The sequence below is a fragment of the Myxocyprinus asiaticus genome, chromosome 14 (genome assembly GCF_019703515.2).
Source record: "Myxocyprinus asiaticus isolate MX2 ecotype Aquarium Trade chromosome 14, UBuf_Myxa_2, whole genome shotgun sequence".
Taxonomy (NCBI): Eukaryota; Metazoa; Chordata; class Actinopteri; order Cypriniformes; family Catostomidae; genus Myxocyprinus; species Myxocyprinus asiaticus.
The window spans coordinates 38,478,425-38,492,998 of record NC_059357.1 but is presented as its reverse complement, the minus strand read 5'-3'; the positions used below and the strand labels follow the sequence as shown (position 1 = coordinate 38,492,998).

Sequence of the window (14,574 nt, the reverse complement as noted above, 5' to 3'; positions counted from 1 at the left end):
ATTAATTCACCAAAATGGCACTCAACTGATCACAAAGTATAGTGAGGACATTACTGGTGTAAATATCAGCACCATCACTATTTGAAAAATATAATTTTTGATCAAGTCTAGACAGGCCCCATTTCCAGCATCCATCACTCCAACACCTTATCCTTGAGTAATCATGCTAAATTGCTAATTTGGTACTAGAAAATCACTTGCCATTATATCAAACACTGCTGAAAGCTATTTAGTTCGTTAAATGAAGGTTAACATTGTCTTTGTGTTTGTTTTTGAGTTGCTACAGTATGCAATAGACTGGCATGTCTTAAGGTCAATATTAGGTCAAAAATGGCAAAAAAGAAACAGCTTTCTCTAGAAACTCATCAGCCAATCATTGTTTTGAGGAATGAAGGCTATACAATGCTTGTAACTGCCAAAAAACTGAAGATTTCATACAAAGGTGTACACTACAGTCTTCAAAGACAAAGAACAACTGGCTCTAAAAAGGACAGAAAGACATGTGGAAGGCCAGATGTACAAATAAACAAGAGGATAAGTACATCAAGTCTCAAGTTTGAGAAATAGACACCTCACATGTCCTCAGCTGACAGCTTCATTGAATTCTACATGCTCAACACCTGTGTCATGTACAACAGTAAAAAGAAGACTCAGGGGGTGCAGGCCTTATGGGAAGAATTGCAAAGAAACAGCCACTTTTGAAACAGAAAAACAAAAAGAAAAGGTTAGAGTGGGCAAAGAAACACAGACACTGGACAACAGATAATTGGAAAAGAGTGTTATGGATCTTAACCCATTGAGATTTTGTGGGATCAGCTAGATTGTAAGGTGTGTGAGAAGTGCCCGACAAGACAGCCACATCTATGGCAAGTGCTACAGGAAGCGTGGGGTGAAATGTCACCTGAGTATCTGGACAAACTGACAGCTAGAATGCCAAGAACCTGCAAAGCTGTCATTGCTGCACGTGGAGGATTTTTTTAATGAGAACTCTTTGAAGTAATTTTGAAGTTCTGAATTTTTTTTTTTTTTTAAATTGCAAAAGTAATTTTTCACGTTATTAATGTCCTGACTATACGTTGTGATCAGTTGAATGCCACTTCTGTGAATAAAAGTATCAATTTCTTTCCATAGGAGCAAAATCTGTACATTATTCCAAACTTTTGTCCGCCAGTGTATAGGTTCATATGATTTTAGTGTGATCAGATCTCTGTTCTACATGACTTTACTGTGAAAAAAGTTGCTTACAGGGTTTACTGGCATTGCGTTGTCATGGCAACAAAGTCGTAATATTGGCTATAGCTTTACACAGATAAGGTTAGTGTGGTGATGGGGGTGTGGCTGAGCAACGTCTTTGGAGAGCGAGGCCGAGAATGTGAGTGCGGTAAGGGTTGGCACCTGTGGGAAATCACCTCTAACAGCTGTTTTGTGTTTGCAGTGAGAGCGGAGAGTGATTTAAAGGGTGATCCAGACCGCTGGAGGAGAGAGAGCCGAGCCTGCACTTGTGTGTGTGTGTGCATGTGTGTGTGTGTGTGTGTGTGTGTGTGGGCATCATTTGCGTGTACAAAAAATATTAGAGTGAGTGGAAATAAAGATACCTTTTGAGTTTGATTCACCGTCTCCCGCTTCCTCCTTGAGTGAGTGAAAGAACCTTGCCACAGTGGTGCCGAAAAATGGGAAGGAGGAAGGATATGCTGTCTTGAGGTCTTCGCCGCTGGAAGAAGTCTTCAAGTCCCTCATCAGCATCCACCAAGCACAATAACAGGCCCCCATGAAGCTGCGGATGGAGGAGGAGAAGCACTTCGAAGTGCTCCTCCAGGCCCAAGCGGAGGACCGGCGGGTGTTGCGGAGCTTGCTGCCCCAGGAGGGGGCTTCAGACGTAACCTCAGCAGCAGAAGGACCCCATGTGACGCAAGTGAAGATAACACCACATGATGACCCGGAGGCCTTCATGGAGCTCTTAGAGCACACAGACAGAGCAGTGAAGTGGCAGCGCTCACAGTGGGCGGTCCATCTGCAACCGCTGCTATCTGGGGAAGCCCAACTCATGGCACACCAACTTCCGGTGGCCAACCTCCTGGGGTATTCCGATTTGAAGAAAGCCATCCTGCAATGGGTTGGCCACAGCCCGGAACAGCATCGCCAACGATTCCGCACACTGACGCTGAGCGAGGTCAGCCACCCGTTCGCCTTTGCACAACTGTTCCGCGATGCCTGCCGGTGGTGGTTGTTGGCTGAGGAGGAGGGCGACGCCTACGACGTCTTCAACATCGTGGTACTGGAGCAGTTCGTCTACCAAAGGGGATGGCAGAGTGGGTCCAGTGCAACCATCCGGCATCGCTGGAGGAGGCGATCTAGTTGGCTGAGGACCATATAGCAGTGTATCCAGGGGACGGCGAGCCATTTTCTCTCTCTCTCCCCCTCTTTCTCCCTTCCCTCACCCTCCCCTTCCCCATATCCCGTTCCTGTTCCCCGGAAACGGGGAATTCCTTCCCCAAAACTGGTCCCCCAGTCCCGTGGGCCATACATCCCGCTGGCTTCTCCTAACCCTCTCCGCTCTCCCCCACAGGCTGGTGAATCCGCTGCTGCAGGTGTGGGCGTGAAGTCTGGGCCGGTCTGCTGGAGCTACGGGGGTCCTGGGCATTTCCAGGACTGATGCCCCACTATGAAGGTGGAGACATTGGTCCAGGTCGCTGATGCGCCACAGGCCACCCCCTATCGAGCAGGAGTGTACCAAATACCTGTGAGTATAAAGGGGGGTACATATCAAGCCTTGGTGGATTCAGGTTGTAATTAAACCTCCATTCACAAAAGCTTGATTCAGTCTGAGGCTTAGGATATAAGCTGGTGGGTAAAGGTAAGGTGTGTGCTTGGGGATATTCATGATTATCCGTTAGTGGTAGTCATCATTTAATTTCGGGGACAAAAGCATAGTGTAGAGGCTGCGGTCTGGCCGGCAATCTGTGTGGATGGGTCCTGTAACAGAGTGTCTCGGTGTGTGGTTTGTGATGCACTGGCTGGGGAGGCGGAGCCAGGGCCATCCACGTCAGCTCTGTGTTGGGATGACGTAAGGGAGAGGGAAGTGCCGGCTTCCCCAGCCCTTAGAGGAGTCCCTGCAGGGGATTTCCCTCTGGAGCAGACATAAGACAAGAACCTTAGGCATGCCTTTGATCAAGTGAAATTGATTAATGGTCAACGTCTCCAGTCAGACATTGCACTCGCATATCCGTATTTTTTAATTATCAAGGATCGGTTGTATCGAGTGACACAGGACACTCAGACAAAGGAAAATACAACCCAACTGTTAGTACCAAACAGCCGTCGGGAAATGTTATTCCAGACAGCTCATTCATGTCACTTAGGGCAGGAAAAAACACTGAACCATCTAATGGCCTGCTTCCATTGGCCAGGCATTCATGGGGATGTTCACAAATGGTGTGCGGCATGCCGTGAATGTCAGCTGGTGAATCCGCCGGCCACCCCAAGAGTGCCATTGTGCCCCCTTCTCTTAATTGAGGTCCCCTTCAAACGAATTGGCATGGACCTTGTCGGGCCATTAGAGTGGATGGCACGCGGGCATCACTTTGTTTTGGATTTGGTGGACTACGCAATACGATATCTGAAAGCAGTGCCTCTGCGCAACATCTCAGCATACAGTGTTGTGGAGGCACACTTCAGAATAATCTCCCGAGTTGGGATTCCGAAAGAAATACTCAGTGATCTGGACACAACATTTATGTCACATACACTCCGTGAACTGTACGAATTATTGGGGAATAAATTGATTTGGACCAGTGTTTACCATACCCAAACAGATGGCTTGGTCGAACGATTGAATCAGACACTAAAGAATATGATTTGTAAGTTCGTGCATGAAGACACTCGAAATTGGGACAAGTGGCTCAAGCCCTTATTATTTGCAGTATGAGAGGTCCCGCAAGCCTCCACAGGGTTCTCCCCATTTGCATTATTGTATAGGCGTCGACTGCGTGGCATGCTCGATGTCCTACGGGAAAATTGGGAGGAGGGACCTTCAAACAGCAAAAATGAAATCAATACGTTCTTGACCTGAGAGCAAAACTCCACAGACTGGGGCAATTAACAGAGGAGAATTTGCTCCAGGCTCAAGAACGTCAAAGCCGGCTGTATAATAGGGGTTCTCAGCTATGGGAATTTGTACTGGGAGAAAAAGTCCTTGTATTACTCCCCACATCGAGCTCTAAATTACTCGCCAAGTGGCAAGGACCCTTTGAGGTCACACGGTGGGTTGGGGAACTCGATGATGAGGTGAAACGAATGGATAGAGGTGGAGCACGTCAGATTTACCACCTCAATCTCCTAAAACCATGGAGAGAGGCAGTCCCCATGACGTTGGCGACGGCGGTTCCGGAGAGGGAGAAGCTCAGACCGGAGGTGAACTTAAAAGTCCCCGATCGAGTAACTTGCAGAGACTACTTCTCACTATCACAAGTCATGGATGTTGCCAGGTTACAAGGAGAATTCTCTGACATGTTCTCACCTCTTCCCGGTCGTACGAATCTCATAGAGCACTATATCGAAATGACCCCAGTGGTAGTGGTACATAGTCATCCCTACCGATTACCCGAACACACAAAAAAAAAAGTGGTTCGAGAAGAATTAAAGTCCATGCTAGATATGGGGGAAATAGAAGAATCCGACAGTGACTGGTCCAGCCCAGTGGTGCTGGTTCCGAAGAGTTCTGTGTGGATTATAGAAAAGTCAATGCGGTGTCTAAATTTGATGAGTATCCAATGCCTCGTATCGATGAACTGCTCGATCGGTTAGGCGTGGCTCACGATACTGACAGATCCTCTTAAATCCCATGTCCCGTGAAAAACAGAATTTTCCACACTGTTCGGCTTACACCAATTTGTCACCCTTCCTTTCGGTTTGTTCGGGGCCCCAGCTACGTTTCAGCGGCTCATGGACAGAATCCTCAGACCGCACGCTGCTTACGCCGCTGCCTATCTGGATGATATCAGCATTCACAATAATGATTGGCAGCGGCACCTGCAGCATCTGAGGGCTGTCCTGAAGTCATTGAAATGGGCGGGACTCACGGCAAACACTAAGAAGTGTGCAATTGGACGGGTGGAACTGCGATATCTGGGCTTCCACTTGGGTCATGAACAGGTGAGGCCACAAATTGATAAGACCACGGCAATTACAGCCTGCCCAAAACCTAAGACCAAAAAGGAGGTGAGACAGTTCCTTGGGCTGGCTGGCTATTATCATAGGTTTGTGCCTAATTATCGACAGTCACCAGCCCGCTGAATGATCTTACTAAAAAGGGGGCACTAGATCTGGTCCAGTGGACGAAACCATGTCAGCAGGCATTCACGCAAGTAAAAGCTGAACTCTGTGGCGGGCCGTTATTGCAATCTCCTGACTTCTCTCTCCCTTTTATCTTGCAGACAGATGCATTGGACAGGGGGTTGGGAGCAGTACTGTCCCAGATGGTGGAGGGGGAGGAGCGCCCTGCACTGTACATTAGTTGCAAGCTCTCGATGAGAGTACAGCACAATCGAGAAGGAGTGGTTGGCCATCAAGTGGGCAGTCCTCACCCTCCAGTACTATCTGTTGGGGCGTCCTTTCACCCTCTGTTCAGACCACGCCCCATTACAGTGGCTCCATCGCATGAAGGATACCAACGTGCAGATCATCTGTTGGTATCTAGCTCTCCAGCCTGTTAAGTTCAAGGTGGTCCACAGGCCAGGGGCGCAGGCTGTTGTGGATTTCCTCTCCAGAAGTGGGGGTAAGTGACAGGCCAGATGGCTCCCTGGCCTGAGTCGGGCGTTGGGGGTATGTGGTGATGGGGGCGTGACTGAGTGATGTCTGTGGAGAGCGAGGCCGAGAGAGTGAATGCAGTAAGGGTTGGCACCTGTGGAAAATCACCTCTAACAGCTGTTTTGAGTTTGTAGTGAGAGCGGAGATTGATTTAAAAGGCGATCCAGACCACCAGAGGAGAGAGAGAGAGAGCCGAGCCTGCACTTGTGTGTGTGGGCATCATTTGCGTGTACAAAAAACATTAGAGTGAGCAGAAATAAAGATACCTTTTGAGTTTGATTCGCCGTCTCCCGCTTCCTCCTTGAGAGAGTAAAAGAACCTTATCACAGTTAGTAAACTATTTTATCACACTAAAGGACTGCGTTCAATGGGAGGTTTGCTCAAATTGAGCTGAAAATGCAAAAGTAATTGTTTGTTGAGGTTGAGGTTGAAACACACAGTTTTGTACAGATTATTGGAGATTTGTGCTTTTTTTAAATTAGGGATGTGCACAAGTAATCTATTAATCGAGTACTCGTTCAGCTTTAAATATTCAACTAGTAAAAACACTACTCGAATATTGCAATTTGACTTTCCTTTGTGCCTTTGCCTGCTGTGGGCAACACTGAAACTACTTCTCTCACCTTAATCATGCCGTTAGTTCGCCAAAAAAGATAATTCTGCCATCATTTAAAGTAATTGTATGGCTTCAGAAGACTTGGAATGTATGTTTCTATGTGTGAGTGCAAATGTTTTTTTTTTTTTTTTTTTTTTTTTTTTTAAATCTAGTTCTTGTTGTTTATGAACAGTGCTCATTTATCATAGGAAAAACATGCTCAAAAATTGAAGGTTGAACTTAAATTCTAAATTTAAAATAATTGATTACTCATTTTTTATGTGTAAGAGTACTGACTACAAAATTACTCAAAATGCCCATCCCTACTGTAAATTACCATCAGGATCATTAGATCAGGACAAACTCAGGATTTGATATAATTTATGATGTTTCACAGCTCACCGTCATTGTTATTGGGTCAGCTCCATTAGACCCAGTTGACCTGCAGCTGCTGTTGGTAGAATTTAACTTTTCATGATGGAATCGCACATACTCCAATTGCAAACGGCTGTTTTTAATTTCTAAAATGCAACACTGTGACTAATATGAGACCAAATATGACCTAATGATGATCTTATATGAACAAGACCCATGAAAGATCTAATGGGAAGAACGGGACCCTGTCTCATTGCAGCGCATAAGCAACTATTTGTGAAAGGATAAGTGAATAAAAATAATGTCATACACTGTAGCTAAAATTATGTTTTGCATTTACTTTGAATGCACTAAGTAACTTAAATTGAAAACTGCTGTTATAAAGTTTGAATACTGAATATGGTGATACTGCAGTCAAATAATATTATTTACTGTATGTGGACCAGTAATTTAAGCAGTAAAACATATTGCATGTCTAATGGTAGTTTTCATTTTTATATGCCATATTTCTCTTGCTTTAGAAGTGTGTTAAACATGTGAGGATTTGTATTCATTAACCTGTTACATATCAGACATAATCATACAGGCATATTGAAATAAGTTTTAACTTGTTTTGCAGATAGTTCATAAAGAACATACATATATTTCTTCACTGATTACCATATACGCTGATCAGCCACAACATTAAAACCACTGACAGGTGAAGTGAATAACATTTATTTAAGATTTATCTTGTTCCAATGGCACCTGTCAAGGGGTGGGATATATTAGGCAGCAAGTGAACAGTCAGTTCTTGAATTTCATGTGTTTGAAGTAAGAAAAATGGGCAAACGTAAGGATCTGAGCGACTTTGACAAGGGCCAAATTGTGATGGCTAGACGACTGGGTCAGAGCATCTCCAAAACGGCAAGTCTTGTGGAGTGTTCCCGGTATGCGGCGGTTAGTACCTATCAAAAGTGGTCCAATCGGTGAACCGGCAACAGGGTCATGGCGCCCAAGGCTCAATGATGCGCGTGGGGAGGAAGGCTAGCCCGTCTGGTCTGATCCCACAGAAGAGCTACTGTAGCACAAATTGCTGAAAAATGTAATGCTGGCCATGATAGAAAGGTGTCAGAACACACAGTGCATCGCAGCTTGCTGCGTATGGGGCTGCGTAGCCGCAGACTGGACAGAGTGCCCATGCTGACCCCTGTCCACCGCCAAAAGCGCCTACGATGGGCATGTGAGTGTCAGAACTGGACCATGGAGCAATGGAAGAAGGTGGCCTGGTCAAATAAATCATGTTTTCTTTTAGATAATGTGGACGGCCGGGTGCATGTGCATCGTTTACTTGGGGAAGAGATGGCAGCAGGATGCAGGCAGGCTGGCGGAGGCAGTGTGATGCTCTGGGCAATGTTCCGCTGGGAAACCTTGGGATCTGGCATTCATGTTACTTTGACACATACCACCTACCTAAAGATTGTTGCACACCATGTACACCCCTCATGGCAATGGTATTCCCTGATGGCAGTGGCCTCTTTCAGCAGGATAATGTGCCCTGCCACACTGCAAAAATTGTTCAGGAATGGTTTGAGAAACATGACAAAGATTTCAAGGTGTTGACTTGGCCTCCAATTTCCCCAGATCTCAATCCGATTGAGCATCTATGGGATGTGCTGGACCAACAAGTCCGATCCATGGAGGCCCCACCTCGCAATTTACAGGACTTAAATGATCTGCGGCTAACGTCTTGGTGCCAGATACCACAGGACACCTTCAGAGGTCTTGTGGAGTCCATGCCTAGATGGGTCAGAGCTGTTTTGGCGGCATGAGGGGGACCAACACAATATTAGGCAGGTGGTTTTAATGTTGTGGCTGATCAGTGTATATCCCTTTATAATAACTTTTATTAACATTAACAAACTTTATTGCATTATATTATGCTTAAATGATTATTTAAACTGCAGTGCTTTTCAAATCCACCATTGAAATGCTGCTGCTCAAAAGAACCCGGAAGCGCTGTTGCTTGCAGTGTGACATCAGATTAACATACATTCACTTCCATTATAAGTACCCTACTGTAATTGCGAGTTTTAGAGGTAAGAGTTCATCGTGCAATGATACCATACTGAAACTTTCTGAACTTAAAACTTCCTCACTAGTTGAAATAAAATACTTTTTTGAAACTAAGCAGCAAAAACGGCTTGTTCTTAAATCTTTCGTTTTCTGACACCAAAACCCCAAAACATTAACATACAGTGTGACTGCCAAAATTTACACGTCAACGACACCTACTGTATTTGATATTCAGAAACTTGGCCCACCCAGTCACGATGAGGTAATATGGAGAAGACCAGATAGATACTGTTATTCACAAACAGCAGATGAACTAATAATAAGAGCAAAATGAGGCAAAATCTGTCAACATTTTGCTGTTTAGCGTGTAGCACCTGCCACTCTGCAGAAAAATCATTCTGAAGAATTGCATCATTAGAAAGGAGCAGTTGATGTCTATTTTTAACAAGATCTACAATAATTTCAGTCCTACTTTAACAGTTTGTGTGGCACATTTCAATGCTGATTGTTTCTCAATGCAATGCAGGCTTTGTAAAGAGACTGTTTTTTGATGCCAAGGAAAGATAAAAATATAGTGGACCTGATGACAAAACCCGCAGCTTGTGTGTGAGCACAGTAAAATGCTACAACTCATTTCACATGTGAAGAGGGTGTTTATATAGTCTTAAAGGCGCAGGAGCAAATTAATAAAAGGGTTGAGAGATAGGGCTGAAAATGGTCATAAAACAAATTTATGACTGTTTTTGCCATAAATAAAAAACATTAAAAGATGTGGACCGGGGAAATATGAAATGATAAAAATGAGGAGATGAAGGAGGGTCTCACCCCGGTTGAGGGTGGGAGTGCTGTTGATGTCTTCGGCCATGAAGGACGACTCCGTCTGCTTCCGCACTGTGTCGTTCCACATACGTCGGATTCGGCTCTGCAACGAACAAATGGACAGACAAAAATAGTTTATTATAGTCTTTTACAACGTAAGCAGGTGAGGTGACAGAAATGTTATGTGGAATATAACAGCAGTCTATAAACAAAAATGAATTCTGTAATTCTGTCTGTATGCATGTGTGTCACCTGTCTGTGCACTGCTGCGTGGCGTGCCTGGCTGCCAGTGTAGTAACGGTTGTTGGCGCGCAGAGCAGAGTTCTTCAGCGATCCATGTGAGCTTGTAGTAGACGTGCGACTGCAACAGTAAGAATGACGCAGGCACTTGCTGTACTCCTTATGCACCTGAAGCACACATGCATATAGCATTAGTACTTTCTCACTCACTCACACACACACACACACACACACACACACACACACACAGACACACACACGTTCACCTAGCTATCTAAAGGAGGCCATACTATAGACTTTTTGAAGGTTAAGTGTGAAATTTCTGCACCATTAGTGGCATAAAATAAAACAGAGTGCACCAGTGCCCATTCTCTGATTAGTCTATCTTTCTATTCAGGATCATGGGAAGTGTCGTTTTTCACCAGGAATTCAACTCTTAAACACAATTTATAAAAAAATGAAGCTGAAATAATGCAGACTGATGACTTCAGCAGAAGCATTACCATCGATTAACAACCTTGGAGCTCACAGTAGATCTGTCTTTAAATGTTTATTAGTTATTGTTAAAGATCCATTTGTCTATGGAGAAAATGAATGCCAATTGAGCTTTACTGACAGCTAAGCTGGTCCAATGATCAAATGCGCATTCCAAGAATGTTCACTTTCTCAAATGTAAATGTTGCTTTAATTCTGAAAATAAATTATACTGTCTGATAGTAACATATCTATAAAGATATTGACCCATGTTTGATTGAATAATGGAAGACGGGTGTTTGAAATTAATCTTTAATTTTGCTATATTTTTTTGTGCCGCTAGTGGAGCAGAAAATATTTCACCTTTAAGCTAATTAAAATAACTACAGACGAATCCTAACATTAACTACTGGGGCCATTTTCTAAGCAAATTTGTCTCCAAAGTTCATCTACGTTTGAAACATAACCGGTGCTGACCTTTTTCTGCAAAGCGCAATGGAAGATAAAGATGAACATGCCCTGGAAGGCGTTGAAAGTGGTGAAGAGGTACGCCATGATGACTGTGTTCTCGTTGATGAAGAGGAGGCCAAAGGCCCAGGTCAGACCCAAGAGGAAGAGCAGAGCGATAGCCCCCAGAGCCCAGGACCTGAGGGAGGACACACAAACATTCACGTATACATACAGTAATGATAGAGTGATCTCATTTATTATATGCAAAATCAAGTCAAATAAATATACAGAATAGTATGTCATAGATACTGTGACTATGTAGAAGTGAAAACTCTCACTTGATGTTGTCCAGACGGCTGGAGTCGGGCTTGAGGGCGGATGAGTTACGGATCATCTTGTGAAGTGTTATCATGAGGAACACCAGGTTTAACTAAAGGTCAAAGGTCAGATCTTAGTAAGAGGTCAGGGCTCACTAAGTAAAGTGATGTACTTTAAAGGCCCCATGAAATCAAAATTGGAGTTTTGTGGCTTGATGTCTGTTAGCTTTGAGACCATCTATATGCTAGTGTACTCCTGAAAAATGTAGCAGATATATGCATTTAAAATGTAGTCTTCCCTTCTGGGAAAACAGACCAAAATGACTGACGACAACATATTGCACTCTGGGCCAAAATCTGAAATAACCATTTCTCAGTGCTTCTATGAGGTGCAATACTAGACAAAAATGAAATGTCAATCATTTTGAAATTATGAAATATCATTATGCATTGTAATGAATTGAATAGCGACATATGTATTGCAATGTGCATCCTAACTTGAAGTAGTAGACGATATCCAGTCCTAGCTATAATGTTTTTTGTTTTTTTGAACAATTTCATTGGGTCTTTTAACAACTGGTTCCTTTAAGAGTGCAAGTAAGAAAAGAACCTTAGAAGATTTACATTACAAGACACCAAACTTATTTAATCAAAAACTAATAACAACAAAACAAAGCTAGCGCATTAGTAAAATATATTGTAATTACAAAAATGTCAGCAAGTTCCCGAATCTAAACCTAACTCATATAAAGCATACTGTATTAGAGCCAAAAACATACTCGTCAGCAGCAACAGATCCATAGGTGAACAAAAGCGCTTTTTTTTTTATACGACTAGCACAGCATTTTTTGAGGAAAAAAGGAACAAACTCTGTGAGCAAAGCGCAGAATGTTTGGAGAGAACAATACCATGATAATGAAGGACACAGGGCCGATAAAACTCCAGATGAAGTAGTTATCCACTCTCAGCCAGCACCTACACACACAACACACACACACGACAAATTTGTCAGGAACATTTTAACAGTATAAAGAACAATTACATCATCACTGTCAAAATCTCTTGCAAACATTACAAAGTAGCACATTCTTGAAATGTTCTGAAATAGGGGAGACCAGGGCTAGTTGTCCCATGTCTATTTACTCCAGTAAATATTTCTCCATTTAGGTGTACGGCTGAAAGTCAGTTTCTGTCTTTACAAAAAAAAAAAAAAAAAAAGCACTCACATTCGTATAATTGAGTTCAAACCTTACATCTACTGAGATTTTGTCCTTGTGACAACTGGCCCCGGTCTGCCCTATTGGCAAAATTCCAAAACTAAATATATTATCACTGTCATCATAATGATACTGTACATATTTAGTCATATCCTTGTTCAAAACAAGCTTACAAATCAGTATAAAATTCTAGTTGAAGGTTAAGCTTAGTTTTTAATCATTAGCACACTGAGTCAATGTCTCATTTTCTGCACTGTAGTCAACATTCAAAAGTCTGCAACTGTGCTTTTTTTTCCAAACTTGCACACATGCACACTTGCACACACACACACACCATAATCAGTGCGGTTAAATGTACTGTAAACATTTTCAGCGTTTCACTAACTTTCACTAGACTTCCACTGAATAAGATCAAACCAGCTTCAGCAAAAGACATGTCAGCAAACCCAAACATATGTATAAAAGCAGGGTTACCACAATGACTTTGCTTGAATTTTTTTAGTCATTCATAAATACTTGATAAGTTAACACATTACAATAAGGTTCCATTTGTTAACAACATTAGTTAACATGAACTAACAATGAATAATACATTACAGCATTTTTTAATCTTAGTTAATGTTAATTTCAACATATTGTAATACAGTTTTAAAATCAAAAGTTGCATATGTTTACATGAATTAATGCACTATGAACTAACAATGAGCCGTTGTATTTTTATTAACTAACAAAGATTAATAAATGCTGTAAAAATACATTGTTCATTGTTTGTTCATGATATCTAATGCATTAACTAACGTTAATAAAAGGAACTGTAACCAAATCATTTTGTAGATATGGTTCACAAAATAGAAATCTCTTTACTATAGAATTTTCCATGACTTGTAGTTTTCAAGTCCTATAAATCACAATTAAAAAATGTCTTGATATTTCCAGGTTGATGGGTTGTTCTTCATTACTCTTTTTTTTTGTGTGTGTGCAATTTATAGTCTAGAGCTGTCAGGTGTGATTTCTCAGGACACCTATTTCTGTGATATCTGTCAGGTTTATGCGTGCTATTCCCCCAAAACATCGCTTACAGCACCTTTAAATGGCTTCATTTATAATTGACATGATGACCTCGGTTAGAATAGCACCTCACGACCGCATGACTTTAAATTATCACCTATTTAATCTCTTCCCGATGACTCTGGACTCAATCTATGTGATACCACCAAATCTCAGTGTACGTTCCCTAGTGATGATAGATTTTAAAATTCCCAAAGAGCCATTTTGCTGTAATACATTTAAATTACACAAATGCTTTAAAAAGGGGTCATGGCCCCCGCTTGAAAACCATTTGCCTTCATACGGACGAGTGCAAATGGACTGCTTCACACGTACGCTTTCTTAGTCCCGTAGCTGCGGTAGTCGATGGCGGCTGAGATGCCCACCACCAGGGCAGGGAAGCAGTACCCACACAGGTAGTAGTATTTCTTTCGGGAGTATTCACTCTCAAACACCTCCACCAGCATCAGGTAGAGCTGAATTCCCTCCAGACACATCCACGAGAATGCTGCCAGGAAGAAGAAATGCAGCAGGCCTGCGAAAATGGGGCACGCGATCTGCGTACAGAAAAAAAGAGGGAAGAGAGGGTTAGAGAGAGGGAAATCAGATGAGAATGAATGACATTTGAGGAGGAAAGAGATATTATAAAGTGCAGAGTACCAAATTGTAAAATGTTATGGTGAGTTTGACTATATTCCTGTAGCCAGACTTTGACCATCGGCATAAAGTCTAATCCACATAGCAGCTTATTCTGACCAAGGATGACACTGCAAAAATAATTTTCTTCATCAGTATTTTTCTGATGTTTTCAGTAAAATATCTAAAATACATTTAATTAGAAGCAAAATGAAACAAGACTTAAAATCTAACTTCAATTTGCTTCTCAAGTAAATGTATCTTGTTTGAAGGATGTTTAGATATTTTTACTAGATATCAAGACATAAATACTAAGAAAATTATTTTTTGCAGTACAACCACCATCTGATTGACATGTAAGTCACAGTTTGTATTTTATGTGATGTTGAGTGGTGGGTAAATCTGAAATCAGACATAACTCTGAAACCATGTCCTATCTAGACATGGATCATTAAAGGTGCACTCAGTATGTTTTTGTTCATGTCATCTTACCCTTACACTGGCACCTAGTGGCCTGGATGTAGCATCATTCAAATGCAATAGT

General features: G+C 42.4%; 1 protein-coding gene across 2 annotated transcripts in view; it reads right to left on the bottom strand.

Annotated features, from left to right (window-relative positions):
• The window catches only part of LOC127451629 (adhesion G protein-coupled receptor L1-like), a 253,493-nt gene that overhangs the window by 10,421 nt on the left and 228,498 nt on the right, over positions 1 to 14,574 (bottom strand). For both annotated transcript variants that reach the window (XM_051716451.1, XM_051716452.1), the window contains exons 17-22: positions 13,731 to 13,951; positions 12,039 to 12,105; positions 11,152 to 11,243; positions 10,841 to 11,009; positions 9,902 to 10,057; positions 9,656 to 9,752 (exon numbers count right to left, since the gene is read on the bottom strand). In XM_051716451.1, the coding sequence (XP_051572411.1) occupies positions 9,656 to 9,752; positions 9,902 to 10,057; positions 10,841 to 11,009; positions 11,152 to 11,243; positions 12,039 to 12,105; positions 13,731 to 13,951 (802 nt within the window). The remainder of the gene's footprint in view (positions 1 to 9,655; positions 9,753 to 9,901; positions 10,058 to 10,840; positions 11,010 to 11,151; positions 11,244 to 12,038; positions 12,106 to 13,730; positions 13,952 to 14,574) is intronic.